General features: G+C 47.2%; 1 protein-coding gene across 1 annotated transcript in view; it reads right to left on the bottom strand.

Moving 5' to 3' along the window:
- Positions 1-4,250: 4,250 nt before the first annotated feature.
- Positions 4,251-15,764, bottom strand: part of plcg1 (phospholipase C, gamma 1) — a 93,619-nt gene continuing 82,105 nt past the window's right edge. Inside the window, exons 28-32 of the mRNA XM_055652176.1 lie at positions 14,480-14,594; positions 11,901-12,062; positions 9,773-9,867; positions 7,041-7,222; positions 4,251-4,760 (exon numbers count right to left, since the gene is read on the bottom strand). Of these exons, the coding sequence (XP_055508151.1) occupies positions 4,721-4,760; positions 7,041-7,222; positions 9,773-9,867; positions 11,901-12,062; positions 14,480-14,594 (594 nt within the window). The 3' untranslated portion in view covers positions 4,251-4,720. The remainder of the gene's footprint in view (positions 4,761-7,040; positions 7,223-9,772; positions 9,868-11,900; positions 12,063-14,479; positions 14,595-15,764) is intronic.

Genomic DNA, 15,764 nt, shown 5'->3' with positions numbered 1-15,764 from the left:
GGGACTCCCAGCCTGGGAGTCTGTTTTCTCCAACAGGATGGTTGAGTTTAGTTTAGTTTAGTTTAGAGATGGAGCACAGAAACAGGCCCTTCAGCCCACCGAGTCCATGCTGGCCAGTGATCCTCGTACACTAGCACAATCCTACATACTAGGGACAATTTACAATCTTTGCCAAAGCCAAGTAACCTACAAACCTGTACGTCTTTGGAATGTGGGGGTAACCAGAGCACTCGGGGAAAACCCATGTGGACACGGTGAGAACGTGCAAACTCCGTACCAACAGCACCCATAGTCAGGATCGAACCCGGGTCTCTGGCCCTGTAAGGCAGCAACTCTACTGCTGCACCACTGTGCCGCCTTAATGGTCTAGAACATTCTCAGGAAAAGGGGACACACATTTAGAACTCGGGACATGCCATGGGGAGTTATAAGGCATTGGAATTCTCTACTCCCAGAGGGGGAATGTTGTGGATTTGTGAACACTGGGGCACCTGCGGAATGGGTAGAGTGCAGGATCAGCCATGATCTTATTTGATTAGTGAGGGCGTCAAAAGTTACGGGGAGGAGGCATGAGGATGGGGTTGAGAGGGGAATGTAGATCAGCCATGATCGAAGGGTGGAACAGACTCAATGGGTCGGCTTTAGGACGGCACAGTGGCAGAGTTGCTGCCCTACAGCTCCAAAGTCTTGGGTTTGATTCTGACTACGGGTGCTGTCAGTACAGAGTTTGTACGTTCTCTCTTAGACCGCGTGGGTTTTCTCCGGGTGCTCTGGTTTCCTCCCACACTCCAAAGACGTGCAGGTTTGTAGTTTAATTGGTTTCGGTAAGTTACAAAATTGTCCCTAGTGTGCAGGACAGAACTAGCGTAAGGGGTGATCGCTGGTCGGCGTGGACTCGGTGGGTCGGTTTCCAAGCTGTATCTCTAAATTTTAAAGTCTGAAAGCCGAAGGGCCTAATTCTGCTTTATGTCTTCTGGTCTTGTGAATAGTTGAGCAGGTTCTGGATGTGTGTTGGAGCTTCAGCTGATATAATTAAACATGGCCTGGAACTTATTACAGGAGGCTCACAATATACAGAAGAAAAACAAATGCAGTTATTATTATCTTACAGAGGTGTATCAAATCATAAGGGTGGTAGAGACAGAGCTAAGGTGGCGCCCAAACCAGGCGGCTCCTTGCGGCGGGTCACGGAAGTGGATCTGCAATCAGGCATTACAATTGCTCCACTCTTTCAAATCTCTTCTCTAACAGCAGCATTTTTTACATTAAACTATTTTCCAACTGTACACAGTGGATGACTAGATTGTAATTGTGCATTGTAAGGTCATAAGTGATAGGAGAAGAATTAGACCATTCGGCCCATCAGGTCTACTTGTATTGTCCTTGCATTGGTATTGTCTTTCCGCTGACTGGTTAGCAAGCAACAAAAGCTTTTCACTGTACCTCGGTACTCCAGACACTAAGTTATTTGCACATTTTTAACTGAAATATTGCACCAAATGCTCTATTTTCATCTTTCCTCAACCAAAAAAGATATAAAGAAATGTGTGCATTACTGACATCCAGTCCATCAAACAAACCAGTCTTCTTCCCTCAGGTTCCGACATCCCATCGCCTCCACCTACATGATACTTAATAAAGGAAATAAAGTTCAGTGCAAGATAATGTCCAGTAAAGTCCAATTAAAGATAGTCCGAGGGCCTCCAATTAGGTAGTTATTAGTTCAGGACTGCTCTGTAGTTGTTGATAGGATGGTTCGATTTCCTGATAACAGCTAGGAAGAAACAGTCCATGAATCCGGAGGTGTGCGTTTTTACACACTTCTGTACCTCTTGCCTGATGGTAGAGGGGAGAAAAGGGAGTGGTAGAGGTGAGACTTGTCCTTGATTATATGCTGGTGGCCTTGCCGAGGCAGCGGGAAGTGGAGATGGAGTCAATGGAAGGGAGGTTGGTTTGTGTGATGGTCTGGGCTGCCTCTCCAATTCTCTGAATCTGGAGGTGTGCGTTTTCACACTTCTGTAACTCTTGCCTGAAGCAAGAGGGGAGAAGAGGGAGCAATTGAGGCATAATGGATGGTTTAACTAAATTCAAAACAGCACTCAGAGTGGTTGTTATTTTTCGTGTTTTTTCATGAAACTCTTTTCCTGTGCCAAGTTTGTTTTCTCTTTCTCTCTCCCTCTCTCTCCTAGCCTCTCCCCTCCCCCCATCACCCCTGCGAATCCCTACAATGCACCAAGGTCCCTGTTCTCACACCTCCTCACACACCAGGCACTCCCTCTCCGTCGAGGAGGAATTCATCGACTATACGACGTATGGCACTCCACCAACATCTGTAAGCACTTACGTGGAAAGGAAGGAGGATGCGGGCAGGAAGAAATGCCAGCACACATCAACGCTAAAGGAAGGGGATAGAGGGCGTTGAGGACTAGCAGCTCTCTTGCAGTGCGTACATGCTGGAATATTGGCTGTTTGCTTTTGTCGTGGCAGTATTTCTCATCTCCTACCACATTTCTTTCAGTTTATTTACGTTTATTGTCCCGTGTACCTGGGTACAGTGACAATCTTGTGTAGCCTGCTAACTGGTCACCGGAAAGACAATACATGATTACAACGAGCCACCCACAGTGTACAGATACATAATAAAGGGCATAATGTTTAGTGCAAGATAAAGTCCAGTAAAGTCTGACCAAAGATAGTCCGAGGGTCTCCAATGAGGTAGATAGTAGCTCAGGACCGCTCTCCAGTTGTTGGTAGGATGGTTCAGTTGCCTGATAACAGCTGGGAAGAAACTGTCCCTGAATCTGAAGGTGTGCATTTTCACACTTCTGTGCCTGATGGGAGAGGGGGAAGAGGGGAGTGGCCTAGTTGCGACTGGTCCTTGATTCTGCTGTTAGCCTTGCCGAGGCAGCGTGAAGTGTAAATGGAGTCAATGAATGGGTGGTTGGTTTGCGTGATGGTCTGGGTTGCGTCCACAATTCTCCGCAATTTCTTGCAGTCTTGGCTGGAGCTGATCCCAAACCATGCTGCGATGCATCCCAATAAAATGAATTTCTACAGCGCATCTATAGACACTGGTAAGGGTTTTTGGGGACATTGAGTTTAGTTTATTGTCACGTGTGCCGAGGTACAGTGAAAAGCCAACAATAGATCATTGTGGGTTCCACCTTTCCTCCGCCATCGGTGCTGGCTCTGATCTTTTTTCCATACCTTCCTTTCATTTGTTCTTTGTACCGTTTCATACCTCTAGTTTCCCTCTCCCCTGAATCTCAATCTGAAGAAGGGTCTTGACCCGAAAAGTCAACTATTCCTTTTCTCCAGAGATGCTGCCTGACACGCCGAGTCATTTTGTGTCTATTCTCGTCTGTGTTCATTTCCCTCTCCCGGGGAGAACGTACAAACTCCACACAGGCAGTACCTGAGGTCAGACAGTCCCTGAGTCTCTGGCGCTGTAAGGCAGCAACTCTACCGCTGTGCCATTGTGCCGCACAATCTTTGTCTTTGAATACTCTGCTGCAAATAAGGTTGTAGATTTTGACCCCCGTGATGTTATCGTTATGGAGACAGGAGGGATGGAAGTTGGCCCTTTGGCCCAACTCATCCATGCTGCCCATTAGCCCATCTAACCTCTGCCTATTCCCCTCATGCTTTTATACACCTCTATAAGGTCACCCTTAACCCCCTGTGCTCCAAAGAATGAAGTCCAAGCCTTCGCAAGATTGCATTATGGCTCAGGCCCTTGAGTCCTGGCAACACCCACGGAAACCTGCACTCTTTCCATCTTATTGACATCCTTCCCGAAGCAGGAGCTAGAAGTTGGTTTGATATTTTGCTGAAATGCTTATTAGCTTTCCCCCATCATAAGACAAACAGCTGCAGGCAGCGAACATTCCAGACGAGAGAAAGAGAAAATCATATGCCTTACTTTATTACAATTCTGAGACAGTTCAGGGCTTTCTGAGAAAACAAATTTGAATTCCATACTGACGGCAATACTTTAAAACCCTGCGGAAAACTGAAAAAAAAAATGCTGGAAATGCTCAGTGGTTACGGTTTAGTTTAATATAGAGATGCAACATCGAAACAGACCCTTCGGACCCAGAGTCCACACGGACCATGATCACCCGTTCACACTAGTTCGATGTTATCCCATTTTGTTGGCTAATTGGCTTTACTTTACATTCTCAGAGTTTCCCAATAGAAAAATTAACTGTTAACATTAGGGCCTGAAAAAAACTGCACAGGACACGAACTTACATCGGCAACAAATTTTTATTGAACACATTCTACTTCACGAGTCGCTGTGTGCCTGGGTATAAGGCACCCTTGTCCTTATATTACAAGAAAATAACATGGTCATAACTGTTTATTTGCTGTTCTTTAAGTAAGAACAGTACTCACAGTTTAATAAGCAGAGGCTCGTGAATCGCGGACTTTGATCACACATTTCAATAGATGCGATGGTGGATGCTTCCAATCTCTGCTGATGTGAATATTCTCTTTATCATCTCATTAAAACTACATTTTGACAACACGTTAAAATAAAAGTCACTTGTTGGGAAGTTAAAATGTACTTTCCTGTGAACATAAAGGACTATATGACTCGCACAGAAGCAGTTGCCTGAAATAGGCCCGAGCGGCAAGAGTTTCCATAGAAACCAAATTGCAGCAGTCCACATCCCTAGAACTGACAGGAGATCCACGTGGGTCGAATCCGGCCGATTCATCTGTTGTCCCCGTTTATCTTAGTTCTCCTCAACAATCTGAGGGAAAGAAAGGGTGCAATTGGAGTCAGGCGTTAAAATTTATACAGATTAACCAGTGGACAAGGCAGCATAAACATTCTTAGGAAAAGGGTTACAAATGGCTTTAGACTTTAGAGATGCAGCGTGGAAACAGGCCCTTCAGCCCACCCAGTCGGCGCCGACCAGTGATCACCCGTATACTAGCACTGTCCTACACACTAGGGACAATTTTCAAGTTACAGAAGCTAATTAACCTCCAAACCTGCATGTCTTTGGAGTGTGGGAGGAAACCGCAGCACCTGGAGAAAACCCACGTGGTCACGAGCAGGACGTACAAACACCGTATAGACGACACCCGTAATCAGGATTGAACCTGGGTCTCTGGTGCCGTAAGGCAGCAACTCTACCGCTGCGCCACTGTGCCACTTATTGATGGGAAAAACCTACCAGATGGGATGCTCAGAACATTGATGCAGGCGAATGTTAGATCCGCCATCTTTGGTGGGTTGAATCACCGTTACACTCATATTCTTTTGTTTACTTTCTAATTATCGAACAGATGTTAGTTTAGTTTAGTTTAGCTTAAAGATACAGCATGTGAACGGGCCCTTTGGCCCACCGAGTCCACGCCGACCATCAATCACCCATTCACGCTAGTTCTACATTATTCCACTTGCTCATCCACTCCCCTACACACTAGGGGCAATTTACAGAGGGCCCATTAGGACATCCACAGCAAGAGAACCAAACACGCAGCACTTAGAGAACCCGGGCCTGGAAAGCAGCAACTCTACCACTTCGCCACCCCGTAAAGCTTTTTATATTCTTAACAATGCAAACAATATCTAAAGCAATGCAATGTACACACACACACACACACACACACACACATCAAGAATAAGTGTACAGAAATATATATTTATATTTTCAAAGATAAAACATATGTACACCCACAAACCTCAACATACTATATATTCAGAACAACCAGACTCAAATCTATATTATCAGCTCCAAAGATGCTCTATTTTTACAATGTTTCATTTTAGAGAGATTATTTACACTGCATATCTTCCCATTTTCCACTCAAACTGCACATAGAATAAAAACAAATACTTATAATGCCGCCTTCTGCCCTTTCAAACTTCAACAGGTTAGATATATTGAGTGTAGATTTTAGAGATACAGCACAGAAACCAACCCTTCGGCCCAACAAGTCCGTGCCGACCAACGATCACCCCGTACGCTAGCAATATCCTACACACACACCAAGGACAATTTACAATCTACTGAAGCCAATTAGCCTACAAACCTGTACGTCTTCGGAGTGTGGGAGGAAACCACAGCACCCGGAGTAAACCCATTCAGTCACAGAGAGGACGTACAAACCCCGTACAGACAACACCCGTGGTCAGGATTGAACCCGGGTCTCCGGTGCTGTCAGGCAGCAATGGCCCCATTGTCTAGATTAGGCCCGAATAGATTAATGACATTTAATGGAGATAGGTGCGAGCTATTGCAGTTTGTGAAGTCGAACCAGGGCGGGACTTTCACAGTGAATGGTAGAGCTCTGGGGAGAGTTGTAGTGTAGAAAGACCTAGTACAGGTACATAGTAAATTGTGTCACAGATAGATAGAGGGGTAAAGAAGCCTTTTGGTACATCGGCCTTCATCAGTGAGGGCATTGGGTCTAAACCCAACGTTGGGATGTTAGATTACAGTTTTACACGCCGTTGGCGAGGCCACATTTGGAGTACTGGGTTCATTTTTGATCACCTTGCTATAGGAGGGATGCCTATAAGCAGGAAAGAGTGCAGAGAAGATTTATGAGAATGTTGCCAAGAAATTGACAGCCTGAGCTATAGGCGGAGGTTGGGCAGTTTAGGACTTTATTCCTTCGAGCTCAGGAGGCCGAGGGGTGATCTTAGGGAGGCGTTTAAAATCATAAGAGGAATAAATGGGGTAAATGCAGTCTTTTAGGCCGAAGAACCAGAGGACATAGGTTTAAGGTGAGAGGGGCAAGATTTAAAGGGGACCCAAGGGACAACCTTCTCTCTCAGAAGGTGGTGGATATATGGAAGGAGCTGTCAGTGGAGGTGGGTGAGGCAGCATGTAAAAGACACTTGACCAGATACCAGGATAGGAAAGATTTAGAGGGATGTGTGGCTAACCTGGGCGAATAGGACTGCTATTGATGGGGCATGTTGGTCGGAATGAATGATTTGGGCCGAAGGGCCTGTTTCCATGCGCATGACTCCATGACTCCACGGCAAGTCAACATAGTGTTCCCCGTGCCTTTACCTCCGGTCCCTGGGCTCCAGTTGATCCATATGCTGCTCCTGGAAAAGCCGCAGGTCGTCCTGCTGGTAGCGGGTTTCGAACGATCCCTCTCGGCCCCTGTAGGCCTGTCCCTGGGCGGAATGTTCAGTGGCACGATCGCGGAGCAATGGGTTTCCCGTCGCCAGCACTGCGTCACCGTTCTCCTGTGGGGTGAGCACAGCGTTTTGAAACCAATGCCGGGTTGGGGTTTCCGTAATGCAGGGAGCTCCCTCCGAGGATGTGGGCAGAATGAATATTGATTTTTCTAACTTCAAGTAACCCTTGAATCCACTCCCTTTCAGTCCCTCCCCCACCCTAGTTGTCGTACTAGTTTCACTGTCATTCTGCTGAGTTTCACCTTCCCAACAACCAACAATGGACCATTGTAGGCTCTACCTATAGTTGATCATCGTTACTGGCTTTGATCTTTTTTTTGCATAACATCCATTCATTAATTCATTCATTCATACATTCATGCAATCATGCATGCATTCATACATTCATTCATGCATTCATACATTCATTCATTCATCCATTCATTCGTTCTTTGTACCTTTTCACATCTCTCTCTATCCTGGACCTCCTCCATTGTCAGAATGAGACCAAAGGCACATTGGAGGAGCAGCACCTCACATTTCGCTTGGGCAGCTTACACCCCAGCATTGACCCCTAACAAGTCACCCTTGCTTTCCCTCTCTCTCCATCCCTCCCCCACCCTAGTCGTCCTGCTAGTTTCACAGCCCGTATCCCCTCGTTATCACCTTTTCCACAGCCAACAATGGACCATTGTGGGCTCCACCTTTCCTTACTCATCGGTGTAGGAAAGAACTGCAGATGCTGGTTTAAATCAAAGGTAGACACAAAATGCTGGAGTAACTCAGCGGGATAGGCAGCATCTCCAGAGAGAAGGAATGGGTGACGTTTTGGGTTGAGACCCTTCTTCAGACTGACATGTCTCGACCCAAAACGTCACTCATTCCTTCTCTCCAGAGGTGCTGCCTGTCTGCTGAGTTACTCCAGCATTTTGTGTCTACCTTCGATTTAACCCAGCATTTGCAGTTCTGCAGGGGAAGGAAAAAAAGGAGGCGTTGGGGGACCACCGTTAGGGGGGGGGGGGGGGGGGGGGGGGGGGGGGAGAACAGTGCGGAGACAGCCTGGGGGGACTGTTGTGTTGGTGGGGGAGGAGAATAATGAACAATGGACAATGGGGAACTGATGTGGGGGGAACCGCATGGGAGGAGGGGGAGGTGGGGAGAACAAAGGGGGAACCTGGCGTGGGGTTACTTTGTAACTTTGCGAGCGCCCTTTATGGGCGACTATTTGCATACCTTGGGTATTCAAACAAAGAATTTCACTGTGACTTGTCACACATGGCGATATAGTACTCATTCAGCTCCTTCCTGCACTGGTCGTAGTGTGGGCCAGCTGTATGGTGCAGAATCCCATATGTAGGTGAGGATCTGACTAAATGGAACTCAAGCGGAATCTCAATGGATTCTCTTTCCTGCGCTCTCTTTTATCTAATGAGATGCACTGAAACATTTATTATACTTCGGAATAACATGTCAAAAATTGTGTAATAGCATTGTGTTGGGGAAAATGAGATTGCATCCAATGCTCCAGAAGTCCTGCTAACTTGGTACCACCATGGTCCTTGATTATCGGAAGGTTTCCTATGAGATGTACTGCCTTCCATGTTCCATTTCACACAGGACATAGAAACACAGAAAAATAGGTGCAGGGCAATGCCATTTAGCTCTCCGAGCCAGCACGGCCATTAAGTATGATCATGGCTGATCATCTAAAATCAGTACCCCGTTCCTGCTTTTTCCCCATATACCTTGATATTTTTAACCCCAAGAGTTAAATCTAACTCTCTCTTGAAAACATCCAGTGAATTGGCAGAGAATTCCACAGATTCACAACTCTCTGGGTGAAAAAAAAAATCCTCATCTCAGTCCTAAATGGCCTACCCCTTATTCTTAAACTGTGACCCCTGGTTCTGGACTCCCCCAACATTGGGACATTTGTTGTGCATCTAGCCTGTCCAATCCTTTCGGAATTTTATGTTTCTATAAGATTGCCTCTCATCCTTCGAAATGCCAGTGAATACAAGCCCAGACGACCCATTCTTTCATCATATGACAGTCCCACCATCTGGTGAATTAATCTGGTGAACCAACGCTGCACTCCCTCAAAAGCAATAATGTCCTTTCTCAAATTAGGAGACCAAAGTTGCACACAATATTCCAAGTGCGGTCTCACCAGGGCCCTGTACAACTGCAGTAGGGCCTCCTTGCTCCTAAACTCAAATCCTCTCGCAGTGAAGGCCAACATGCCATTAGCTTTCTTCACTGCCTGCTGCACCTGCATGCTTTCTTTCAATGACTGATGTACAAGCGCACCCAGGCCTTGTTGCACCTCCCCTTTTCCTAATCTAACACCATTCAGATAATAATCTGCCTTCCTATTCTTGCCACCAAAGATAGATAAGATACATTTATTGTCATTGTGCGGTTGTGGTTAAATGTGAGGTTATCCAAAGTGGATAACCTCACATTTATCCACATTGTATTCCATCTGCCCACTCACCCAACCTATCCAAGTCACTGTGCAGCCTCATAGCATCATAGTAGCTCACACTGCCACCCAGCTTTGTGTCATCTGCAAACTTGGAGATGTCACATTTGGGTTTAAATGCAAAGTTGCTTTACCTTGATTGTGGACTCTGAGATCTCCAGGTGAATCAACAATGCTGCCAACTCCAGATCCTCGTTGTAGTTGTTCTTTAACGGCACCGATCGGTAACCTGTAGGAGGGCAAGACGTTACACGGTAACGGTTGTAGAGGAAATGGCGGAAGGGATAAAGTCATAAGGCACAGAAACAGGCCCTTCGGCCCAACCCGTCCCTGCCGACCAAGAAGCCCCATCTCAGCTACACTCATTTGCCCGCGTTTGGCCCAAGGGTGGGTGACTATAACCCCATATCATACGACATAGTCGCAGAATTAGGTCATTTGACCCATTGAGTCTACACCGCCATTCGATCATGGCTGATCTATCTTTCCCTCTCAACCCCATTCTCCTGCCTTCTCCCCGTAACCTTTGACACCCTGACTTATCAAGGACCTAACTTTAAATCTCTATCCATTTTAAAATACCCAATGATGGCCTCCACAGCAAGGAATTCCACAGATTCACCACCCTCTGGCGAAAAAAAATCCTCCTCACCTCCATTCTAAAGGTACGTCCTTTTATTCTGAGGCTGTGCCCTCTGATCCAAGACTCTCTCACAACTGGAAACGTCCTCTCCACTTCCAGTCTATCCATGCCGTTCTTTATTCGGCAAGTTTCAATGAGATCCCCCGCCTCATCTTGCTAAACCCCAGCGAGTACAGGCCCAGAGCCATCAAACGCTCCTCATACATTAATCCAATCATCCCCGGGACCAACCTCGTAAACCTCCTCTGGACCCTCTCCGATGCCAGGCATATTCTTCCTCAGATACGGGGCCCTAGACTGCTCACGATATTCCAAATATGGCCTGCCCAGTGCTAATATAAAGCCTCCGGACAGAACAGGCCAATCCACAATGGGGTTGAAACCGTGGGACAAATAGCAGGGAAGCCAAAAAATATAAACCTGAACAGGGGGTGGCACAGTGGTAGAGTTGCTGCCTTGCTGTGCCAGTGACCCGGGTACAATCCTGACTACGGGTGATGTCCATAGTGACCACGTGGACTTTTCTCCAAGAGCTCCGGTTTCCTCCCACATTTCCTTCAAGAGTAGAGGGTTCATAGCCTAGGGTCCCTAGTGTGTAGGATAGTGCTAGTGTATGGGGTCGTGGACTCACTCGGTGGGCTGAAGGGCCAGTTTCTGTGCTGTTTCTCTGCTAAAAAAACAAACTAAACTAACCTCCTTCAGTGCGCTAACATTGCATGAATCTGAGGAAGCAACACAGGAAGTTAGACAAGACAAGGGAGGTGGAGATGATTCATTGGGGCCTGGTTCAACAGGAATGGCAGGGGATCCCAGCTGTGTTTCATGGAAACAGCAATAATCACAGTGACAACTCAGTACGGACTTCTACTGAAACAAACAGGAGATCAGTAATACAGTTGTGGGCAGCAGAGCAGTATAGCAGTAATCTATGTACTGCCTCATAGCTCCTGGGACAGGTTCAATCCTAACCCCCGATGCTGCTTGCATGGAGTTTGCATGCTCTCCCCGTGACCAACTCTAGATGCTGCAGTTACCTCCCACATCCCAAAGTCACAAGGGTTGGAATGATAAATGGCCACTGTAAATTGCCCCCTAGTGTGCAGCTGTTTGGAAGAATTTATAGGGCAGTCAATGGGAATAAAGAGAGAATAAAATGGGATTCATGTAGGATTAGTAGAAATGGGTCATTGGCAGTCGGCATGGAATCAGCGGGCCGAATGGCCTGTTGCCATGCAGGTATAATCCTATGATTGGTGGTGAAAGGAATGAACCAGGCAGCCAGGAACAGAGTCATACAATGTGGAAACAGGCTCGTTGGCCCAACTTTCACATGCTGACCAACATGTCCCAACTACATTAGTCCCACCTGCCTGCATTTGGCCCATATCCCTCTCAAACTCTCCATGTACTTGTCCAAATGTTTTTTTTAAGCATTGCGATAGTACCTGCCTCAACTGCCTCCTCCGGCTGCCTGTTCCATATACCAACCTACCCTTTTCCAGCTTAATGGATTGGTCACCAAAGTATTTCGGGGAAAGACAAAGGGAATCAAGGTGAGATAACACTGAAGAACGTACAGGATGGGAAGAGGAGAAAGGTTTTTTTTTTTGCCCCTTTACCTGCCCTTATGGCTTTCACCGGAACGGTCGACTCCGCCAGGAAGTTTTGATCACTGAAGACATCTTCCTCATAAACCACGAACCGCAAGAAGCTGAATTCGGGATTACTGATGTTGATAATGAATGGCTTGGCCGTCCACGTCGGGTTAAGTCCATTCACCGCTACAACAGAGCAACAGAATCAATGCAAATGTGCAGGAAGGAACTGCAGATGCTGGTTTAGACCGAAGATAGACACAAAAAGCTGGAGTACCTCAGCGGGACAGGCAACATCTCTGGAGAGAAGGAATGGATGACGTTTCGGGAAGGGTCTCGACCCGCTGAGGTGCTTCAGCTTTTTGTGTCTATCTTTGATTCATTAGAAATGACGGACACACAAGAAACTGCAGATTCAGAATTTAGACTTTTGAGATAGAGTGGAAACAGGCCCTTCGACCCACTGAGTCCGCGCCGACCAACAATCATCCCGTACACTAGCACTTTTCTACACACTAGGGACAATGTTTGGTTTTTACCGAAGCCAATTAACCTCCAAACTTGCATGTCTGTTGGAGGGTGGGTGGGAAAACCAGACCACCCGGAGAAAACCCACGCGGTCACGGGGAGAACGTGCAAACTCCGTGCAGACAGCACCCATAGTGAGGATTGAACCCGGGTCTTTGGCACTGCGAGCAGCAACCCTACTAATGCACCACTGCGCCGCCACTGTGCAGATGCTGGAATCTCAAACAAAACACTAAAGTTCCGGGTGGAACTCAGGGGGTCATGCAGCACCTGTGGAGAGGATGGACAGATGGGGAATTCGGGTCGAGACACTTCATTAGAAACGACCATGTTTTTCACTGTGATAAATAGGTTTAACAACCCGGTTCACCAATCCCAATCCTTGCCTCTTGAGCCTCAGCAATTTCCCTTTGTCCAGCAGTGGTGGCTGCATCCTAGGTGCCAGACTCCAGAGCTTTGGATCTCCCTCTGCAATTCCTTCCATCACCCCACCTCATAAGGTTCATGGCATGGGAGCAGAATTAGGCCATTCAATCATGGCTGATCTATCTTTCCCTCTCAACCCCATTCTCCTGCCTTCTCCCCATCACCCCCGACACCCTCACTAATCAACAACCAATCAACCTTTGCTTGAAGAATAGCGACACGGTGGCACAGTGGGTAGAATTGCTGCCTTACAGCACCAGATGCTCGGAATAGATCCTGACTATGGGTGCCGTCTGTACGGAGTTTGTACGTTCTGGTGTCTGGCACTCTGGTGTCAGAACAACAGCCTCTTCCTGAATGTCACTAAAACTAAGGAGCTGATTGTGGACTTTAGAAGGGCACAACAACCGAGGATGTACACGCCACTGGAGATAAATGGGGCTACTGTGGATAGGGTGAACAGCTTTAAATACCTGGGAGTCCACATCACAGAGGATCTGACATGGACAACATACACTGCTGCACTGGTGAGAAAGGCAAGGCAGCGCCTTTACCACCTCAGGCAGCTGAGGAAATTCAGAGTCTCGCTGATGTTCCTTCAATCCTTCTACTCTGGTGCTGTAGAAAGCATCCGGTCCGGTAACATCTCGATCTGGTTTGGAAACAGCTCTGCCCAGGACAGGAAGGCTCTGCAGAGAGTAGTGCGATTGGCTGAATGCACCATGGGAACTACACTCAGCCCCTGCAGGACAAATACACCAGGAGGTGCAGATGCAGAGCCAGCAAGATAATGAGGGACCCCTACCACCCCAGCAACAGACTGTTCCAGGCAAGCGCCTCCGCTGTCACGCTGCGAAAACAGAGAGGATGAGATGGAGTTTCTTTACATCAGGACTGTAAATTCTGATCTCACCGGGAGTAATTACTGTTGTGTCTTTTATATATGTAAATACTGGTTCTGTTCTGTTCTGTTCTGTTGATTTTGCACAATCCCGCAGGCATTGCCACTTTCATTTCACTGTACATCTTGTATGTACATGTGACAAATAAACTTGACTCGACTTGCTCTCAGTGTGACAACGTGGGATTTCTCCAAGTGCTCCAGTTTCCTCCCACATCCCAAAGACGTGCAGGTTTGTAGGTTCATTGGCTTCTGTAAGTTGTCCCAAGTTTGTGGGATAGAATTAGTGTTTGGGTAATCGTCGGTCAGAGCGGACCTGGTGGGCTGAAAGGCCTGGTTCCACGCTGTATCTCTAAATTAAACTAAACCCCGATGACTTGGTCTCCACCGCCGCCTGTGGCAATGAATTCCACGGATTCTCCATCCTCTGGCTGAAGAAATTCCTCATCTCATCTCCATTCTAAAGGTACGTCCTTTTATTACGAGGCTGAGCACTCTGGTCCTAGACTCTCCCAATACTGGAAACATCCTGTCCACATCCACCCAGTCTGGGCCTCGTGTGTCCAACTGTGTTGTCCACAAATATCTCAGTCTCGGTATCAGTACCCGTTGTTAGTTGGGAACTGAAAGGGCAGTTGATGTCGTCAGTCCAAAGACATTGACAGGACATAAGAATCTGGTGACGTTACCATGGGGATAGTAACCATGGGAACAGGGGCAGGAGCTGAGCGGCCAGAGGCAGGCTTACCCACAATCTCCGTCTTGTATTTGCTGTTGTCATATTCGACTCCACAAACCTCCACCTCCACAAACGGACTGGTTATCCCTCGGCCATTCTTCGGCAAGTGGCGAGCGCCCAGGACCTGGAGAAAACAACGTTAAAAAAGGTGAGGTGGAGAGGAGAGAGAAAGTTACCCTCGTGCTGCACCTCTCCTGCCCAAGCCCAAGCAACGTGTCTGAACATCCAAAGTCCTCTCCTACACCCCCGTCAATGTCAACAGCTTGAAAACTGGCCCATCGGCCCAACTTGCCCACACCGGCCGACATGTGCCATCTACACTGATCCCACCTGCCTGCGTTTGGCCCGTATCCCTCTAATCCTGTCCTATCTAAATGTTTTTTAAACTTTGCAGTAGTACCTGCCTCAAGTATCTTCTCTGGCAGCTCGTTCTATACATCTACCACCCTTTGTGTGAACATTTTACCCTCAGATTCCTAATAAATCTTTCCCCCCTCACTTTAAACCAGTCCTCTGGTCCTCAATTCACCTACTCTGGGCAAGAGACTTTGTACGTCTGTCCGATTTGTTCCTCTTAGGACTTTACACACCTCTATAAGATCACCCCTCATCCTCCTGCATTCCAAGGAATAGAGTCCTAGCCTGCTCCACGTCTTATAGCTCAGGCCCTCGAGTTCAGGCAACATCTTTGTAAATCTTCTCAGCACCCTTTCCAACTTGACAACATCTTTCCTATAAGAGGGTGCCCAAAACTGAATAATAAAACTCTAAATGCGGCCTCATCTTATACAACTGCAACATCTTATACCACTGCAACATGACCTCCCAACTTCCATACTCAATGCTCTGACTGATGAAGGCCAATGTGCCAAAAGCCTTTTTGACCACCCTACCAACCTGTAATGCTACTTTCAATGAACGATGTACCTGCACTCCTAGATCACTCTGCTCCAACTTAAATCATTCTTTACTGGACTTTATCCCCTTTATCCTGTACACTGTGGACGGCTAATTGTGATATCACTGGATAACACGCAATTGATGTTCTTTTGTCGACCTGCCTAGAAAGGTGGTGCAGCGGTAGAGTTGCTACCTTACAGCACCAGAGATTGGGGTTCAATCTTCACCACAGGAGCTGTCTGTACGGAGTTTGTACGTTCTCCTGTTACCCCCGTGGCTTTCCTCCCACACTCCAAAGATGTTATGGTTTGTAGGCTAACTGGCTTGTAAAAATTGCAAAAATTGTCCCTAGTGTGTAGGATAGTGCTAGTGTGCGGGGGTCGCTGGTTGGCGC

This window comes from Leucoraja erinacea, chromosome 21 (assembly GCF_028641065.1).
Source record: "Leucoraja erinacea ecotype New England chromosome 21, Leri_hhj_1, whole genome shotgun sequence".
Lineage (NCBI taxonomy): Eukaryota > Metazoa > Chordata > Chondrichthyes > Rajiformes > Rajidae > Leucoraja > Leucoraja erinaceus.
The sequence above is the reverse complement of the archived record's forward strand: the minus strand, read 5'-3'. Positions and strand labels throughout refer to the sequence as shown.